Source organism: Psammomys obesus, unplaced genomic scaffold, assembly GCF_907164565.1.
Source record: "Psammomys obesus unplaced genomic scaffold, mPsaObe1.curated_primary_1811, whole genome shotgun sequence".
Classification (NCBI taxonomy): domain Eukaryota; kingdom Metazoa; phylum Chordata; class Mammalia; order Rodentia; family Muridae; genus Psammomys; species Psammomys obesus.
The window spans coordinates 374285-381194 of NW_026585691.1; the positions used below are offsets into that span (position 1 = coordinate 374285).

A 6910-nucleotide genomic window follows, 5' to 3' on the forward strand; every position below is an offset into this window, starting at 1 on the left:
CCCAAGGGCCCTGAGGAATGGTCTGCAGTCTACTGGGGGGGGGTAACATGTGGATTGTGTGTCTCTGCACGTCTGTGTGTTATGCTGTATGTGTCTGTGTATCTGTGTGGAGAACGAGTTGGGGTTCCAGAAGGTTTTAAACAAGAAAGTTCCAGATTGAATCCAGGTTTTGTTTTGTTTTTTAAGATCACTCAGACTACGTGATGAACATAGCCTGGAACTACCAATATCCATCATGGTGCTCTTGAAAGCTTGTAGGTAGAGTTCTGTTTTGATCAATTTCCCTTCCTAGAGAGGAAAAGAAATGGTATTAAGAAAGAAAGATGCATTACAGTCATGATATAAAAAAATAACATGTAACAGGACTCTCTTGGACAGCCAGGACCTGAATAATGTCATGGAGACTTTTTAATAATATGAAGCTTGGCATTAGCTTAAACTTGTTCTCAACTAGCTCATATAACTTAAATTAACCTGATTGTACTAATATAGTGGCTACGTGGCTCATTACCTCTTCTCAGTCCCAGTCTGGCTGGAGGAACCCACCACCCACCCCCGTTCCTAATTCATTCCCAGAGTTCCTATGCTCTCCTGGCTTTGCCATTCAGCTCTTTATTAAACCAACCAGAAATTGTTTGAGGAAGATTTTTCAAAATATGATGCAGCCATAAGGATAACAATACCAGGCCTGTTCTCAAGTCTCTGCCGGTACAGACCACCTTTTCACAGTGCACAAAAAGAGAACCCCAGCAACAACATACAACCTAGAATGTAAAAACACAAAGAAATAAAGGTGCACTGGCTTCGTTCATCTATGGCCTTACTCTAGAAGGGGTCATGCATTCATTCTCTGCAGATGTTGGACAGTTTTCTGGGGTAGGGAGGGAAAACTATGTTAATTACAGCCAACTTCAGTGTGCTGTTTGTTGCTTTCAGTTTCCAGGCCTGTTTTCTACAAGTTTGACATCTCTTAGCCAGCACATTGACAAACTCCTGACTTACCTCCAGATGGAAAGAGCCCCCACAGCTCTTCTTGATGCTTCCTCTTTCCTCTCTTCTTCCTCTCTGGGTGCTTCTCCCCACATCTGTTTCAGTGGGCACGGCACGTGGCCAGTAAATGCCTGGTCTGCATGGCCCAGGTGAAGGCACCGCTGTTCCACACTGGCTGCCCAGCCCCCACCTGGCTATTTCCCATCCAGAAAAATTTTTCCCCATGTAGATCTGCAAGAGCTTTGGAGAGCTGGGGTAGAACATAGTAACTGTAGCACATAGTTGACCTGGCACAGACTGGCCCTAAGAGAATGGGCAGACTTCGGGTGAGCCACTTCTAAGATGGGAAACTGAGGAAGGAAGCTAGCCTCAGCAGGCCTGGCTTCATTTGCAGAGGGCTTGGGGGTCCAGGGAAATGAACCCTCTTGTGACCCTTCTCTGAAACTTCCTGGAGTACAAAGTGAATTGGCCAGATGAGGTCCTCTAAGTGTGCTCACTTCTCACTCCTTTCAGTTCTTCTCAGGGCCTCAGAGTCTTCCAGACTCTCAAGCATGCCCTATCAACTGGAGTGAGGCCGCCCAGCCCTCTCATTACCCGTGAGAGGGAGTGTTCAGACACCTGGTGTGTCTTTTTTGCACAGGTTGCATACTCACATCGAGACAGGTCCATATAGAGCCAGAGAACATGACACTGTGGCCCTCAGCCTCCAGGAACCAGGCTTTGCTTCTCCCTGCTGGCATGCTCAGGGCCGCTGACTGCCAGAAGCAGTGGAGGGTGTGGCCTGGGGACCTGCTGCTTCCCAAATGAGATAATATCCATGTGAGATTCCCCTAGAGCCAGGAGTGTGCTCACACAAGGTGCAGAGAGGTTACGCCCTTCCAAGGAAGCCCCACCTAGGCTTAACCCCTTCTCCCGCCTTCTCCGGCCACCCCCAACATCTACCAAGACACCCTCCTCCCTTAAGCTCCACCCCTTTCCAGAACTGAGTTGGAAGAAGTCATTTCTTCCTCGGTGTGGCCTGCCCCCATCTTGTTCCAGTCCCTCGCCTGTGCTCACGCCTACACACACGGCCCACTTCTATTTCAGCATGGTGTTCTGCACCTGCCTCTGGGAGGCAGACCCACCCAAGCCCTGCCCAAAGCCCTGCCCAAAGCCCTGCCCAAAGCCCCGCCTCTCCATCCTTCTCAACAGGAGAACAGAGAGGGGAGAGGAAAGAGGAGGCGATGAGAAAGGTGTGGTGGTTGGCACTGATGCCAGTGCAGGAGGAATGTAAAGTTAGATCAGCCTCATGGCGCCGCCTTCAAAGGAGCTGGCGGGAGAAGGCACAGTTAACAGAGGCAGGAGGTCCTGAAGGAAGGAGAGAGCGTGAGGTGGGCTTCGGAAAAATAAACAGTCCCTCTCCTGGGAAGTCCCAAGTGTGGGCGAGTTTACTCTACAGAGCAGAAGGCCTGTGGTAAGAGAGGACCTGTTGTCCAAAGCCTACCTGGCCAGAGTCAGTCCCTGCCTGAGTGTTGCACCCTCCAATTCTAACGGCAGGCAGGCTAGGTGCTGAGTCCCGGAGAGGTGGGGTGCAGTTCGCCTTCACAGGAGCCCCAAAGCTGAGGGACAGTTATGTAGGACTCAAGTGCTGGCAGGGAAGGCAGGAGCATCCCAGAGACCGCTGCGGGAAAGCCTCCGTTTGCCCATAAGAGTGCTCCCAGGACTGCAGGGTCCTCATCTCCGTTGAGATGAGACGGAAATGATGACAGAGAAGCACACAGACTCGGGACGGCAGGCCTGGAAATGGTTACCCTGATGGGAGACCGACCAGTGCCCAGAGAGAGCTAATACCTTACTCAAGGCCACGCGGCCAGTAAGCAGTACAGCAGGGAAGAGCCCAGGTCCCCGTTCACCCAGCCCAGCTCTGCCTGCAGCAGCCTCTGCTCCGAAGAAGGACCCATTCTCTACCCACGCACCCTTCTCTCCGCCGCATACCAAGCTGTTTCAGTCAGAAGTCCACTCTGGGGCTTTTGACCTTGGCTCTCCAGCCATCACTGCTTCCCACCCTCCCTAGGAGTTCCAGGAAAGGGACTCCGCAGCCACCCAAGCACCAGAGGGTGAGAGGTGGTGCGCAGTTTGGATTGTTGAGGGTTCTGACGGGAACTGTGTAATGGTGACTTGCTGCTGTGACAAAATATTCAAGGCAAGCAGCTTGAGGAAGGGATGGTTGATCTAGGTCACAGTGTGAGGGCACAGTCCATCATGGTGGCAGAAGGCTGAAGCGGCTGGTCACATTGCACCCACTGTCAGGAGGCAGGGTGTGATGATGCTGGTACTCAGCTCATCCCCTCCTTTTCATGCGGTCCAGAAAGCCAGCCTAGGGAATGGCGCCGCCCACACTTAGAGTGCATCATCCTTCCTCAATTACCCTAACCACCATAATCCCTTAGGTCCAGAGATTTGTCTCCAAGGTGATTCTAGACCCTACCAGGTTGGCAATGGCTAGGAACCATTATGGTGATGCTCTGCTCTCTTGCTCTGGAATTCACTGAGGTTTTAGTATCACCATCCAGCTCCGAGGACAAGGCTAGCCTTTCTGTGGAAAGTTTACCACATGCCCTGCTCACCCAGCAAGGCCTCCATCTTTCTGGTGTCTGATATATCCAGAAGCTCCAGTCTGTCACCAAGTGTCCTCAGTACAAACAAGTGGAGAGGGAGCCAAGCCTGCACGGTCCAGAGCTATGCACTGCTGGCTTCCCTAAATTCTTCCCTTGGCTTGGGAATGTGAAATATTATCATTTTTTGCCTGGAGATTTCCCTTCCCAGATGTGTATAGCCGACACTCAGATGAGCTTGCATTCCACCCGGCTGCCTGGCCTCCAGTTCTCAATTGTTTGCAGAGATGAATCTTGAAAGGCAGATGCTTGTGAGCTGACAACTGGAAGCCAACTGTGTGTCTGCCCCCAGAGAACCACTGACATGTGGAAATGTACCTACAATGTGGGACTGAACCTTCTCATGTCACAGTACCTGGCCACAGAGAAGCAGAAATTCTCCACAGACACACAGCCAAACTGGCCCCACCCTACCCACACTTGTCTTGGCATCGCTTCAGGCTCTGTTGACTTACAGATGAGTCTGTTGGGCCACTAAGCATGGATGGGGACTCTGATGGCCTTGTGTCTTATCCAGGGAGGTGTTCCTACTCCCCAGAATAGACCCCAACCAGACATATTTCTAAAGTGAAGATTTGTAGAAAAAACTCAAACAAAAGAAGTGATAGAGGATAAGTAGGCATTGGCTCCATTAATAAGGTATTTGCCTCACAAATATGAGGACCTGGGTTTGAACCCCAGAGGTCATGAAAAAAGACAGGTGTGGTAGGCGGTCTATGTTTGTAATCCCAGTGACAAGATGTGAGGTAGAGACAGGTTGATGCATAGAGCTCACTGGCCAGCTACCGTAGTGAAGTTTCAGGCCAATGAGAGACTCTGTCTCAAGCCAAAGGTAGAAGGCAACTACAAAACAACATGTTTATTGCCTTTACATACACTCACACATATGTACATGTACACTGAAACATACATGTATACATACATACATGTATGCATGCATACAAAGAATGAAGACAGGCATGAAGAAAGGCTGGCAACTTTGGGGAAATCCCAGCCTCTCTGTGCTTTGCTTTGCTCACTTTATAACAAGGATCAAAAGCCCTTAGGACAGGCTTCTAAGGATCCTCACGCTTTGATGGGAGGAGGAACTGCTCCTTGCCCTCACTATCCATGTCAGCTCTGCGGCTGACCCCTCTGCAGCAAACACTTTCCCAATGGAGCCAGTCCCTCATCTCTCCTCAGAGACTGTGGGTGCCCTCTCCTTGGATCCCTGGGAACGCTGTTTGGGAGAGTGGGACTAGCTCATCACAGTGTGGGCATTTGGCACATACTCTTTGAATTATCGTGGAACACGGGGCTGACAGGGCCACACTGGGCAGTGTCCCTTAGCCTGGAGAACCATGGGAGGCAGTCTGCAGACTGGTCTCCCGCTGATGCTCAAGCCTGAGTCCGCAGCTCTGATTTCTTGGGACCAACTGGTCATTTTCAAAAGCCAAATCTGAGAAAGGGAACAGGTCTGCTGTCAGCTACAGAGCAGGGGCCATCAAGGAATTGTGGGTTCCCCCTCTGTCACCAAACTTGGGGCAGAATGGTGGCATGGTGCCCAGCCAGCTTCCGCATCTCTGCAGCCAGCGTATTGATTCCCATCAAAAACAACGTTCTGTTTTGTTTTGTCTGTACCTGAGGTCAATAATCCCCAAGAAGGGTTTTATCTGCTCCCATATCACCCCCAGGGAAAGAAAGCCCTGGATTTCAGAAGAACCAGAGCTTAGTGAGAGCCAAGGTCAGAAAGGCAAGTTCAACATCTTTTTTTAGCAATCCACCCTCTGGTTAGTTTGGTTTGGGCAGACACACACAGTAACTGGATTCTGGTAACTTAAAATCTCTTTCCGGTGGCCAAGCTTTATTTCTCTCTTCTCCATGGAGACTTGGTGAGGGTTTGCCAGCAAGTTCTAGTCAGACTTCTATGAAGGACGCTGTGCTCTGACCCCAGAATGAGACCTGAGGTAGAGAGGGAGACCCTCTTCTCTGGGAAGAGCCTTCTTGCTCCCCAGCTCTCCAAGTCTGGCCCCTCGAGGGGGTGACCCTGCCCCCGCTCCCCAAGCTCTTTGACCCCATCCCCGCTCACCTGCTGAGCAAGTTTAACCTCACAGATGTGCCATCTCTCAGGGCTGGTGTGAAATCAAGGTGCTCAGCATAAAACTAGCGGGTGTGGTGAGCATTCTGGTCTCTAGCTATTGTGTCAGCCACCATGTGTCAAACAAGACCTTGACTAGGGTGTGGAGGTGCCAGCAGCGAGAGAACTGGTCTTCCATTCAAACGGTAGCTCCCCAAAGCAGGGCTCCAGCACTGAGGCCACACTTTTCCCATTAGACCATGGATTCTCCCTTAGAGACTAGTCAATCACCTCACACAAGGGCTCCTCAAAGACAGCGGCACCCGCCTGCTTCCCAGTCCAGCCTCTCTGAGGCAGATGAGCAGCCAGAGGACCCAGACACACCCCTAGGCAATGCCTGCACCCTCAGACTCACCCATCTTCCTCGCTCCCTCTCAGGATTCACGGATACCTTCAACATGGATACCAGGAACCCCCGGGTCATCGCTGGTCCCAGTGCTGCCTTCTTCGGCTACACAGTACAGCAGCATGACATCAGTGGCAAGAAGTGGTGAGTGAGCGCTGCAGCCACCCAGCCCGGCTCCGCATCGCGCCAGTGCCCTCCTTCTTACCCCTGGCCTGCCAGCTGCCCAGGCTGGCTCTCTCAGGCTTCCTGGTTCCTCTGGCTCAACTCTGCATCCCAGCAGGTCAAAATCCAGTGGGCTTTACACACAAGACCTGAGCAACCAGTGTCACAGGCTCTTTATATGGTTGGCATCAGGAGGATCTGCCAAACGTCTGCCATGTCCCACCACACCTGGCTTTTATGCGAGTGCTTGGGATTTGAACTCAGGCCCTCGCACTTGCACAGCAAGCTCTTTGTACTGAGCCATCCTCGTAGCCCTCTTTTGCCCATCTTGAAGCTATAATATGCATCTTTTATTATTGATTTATAGGACTTTAAAATAACACACTACATACACAAACCCTGTGTCTGAAAGACTGCAAATACTTTTTCCTGTTGTGCAACTTGCCTTCTCTATCTTTTTTTTTTATAAATTGAAGCTCTTAACCTTTTTTGCTTTATTTCATTTGTATGCAGATATTTATTTTTAGTTGTTCTTATTGTCGAAAATTTCACTCATGTATACAATGAAATGTGATCATATAGTATGAGCCTGCGGGTGTGTGTGTGTGTGTGTGTGTGTGTGTGTGTGTGTGTGTGTGTGTG

General features: G+C 50.7%; 1 protein-coding gene across 1 annotated transcript in view; it reads left to right on the forward strand.

Annotated features, from left to right (window-relative positions):
- Itga11 (integrin subunit alpha 11) overlaps window positions 1-6910 on the forward strand; it is a 97863-nt gene that overhangs the window by 13524 nt on the left and 77429 nt on the right. Inside the window, exon 2 of the mRNA XM_055596710.1 lies at window positions 6139-6250. Within this exon, the coding sequence (XP_055452685.1) occupies window positions 6139-6250 (112 nt within the window). The remainder of the gene's footprint in view (window positions 1-6138; window positions 6251-6910) is intronic.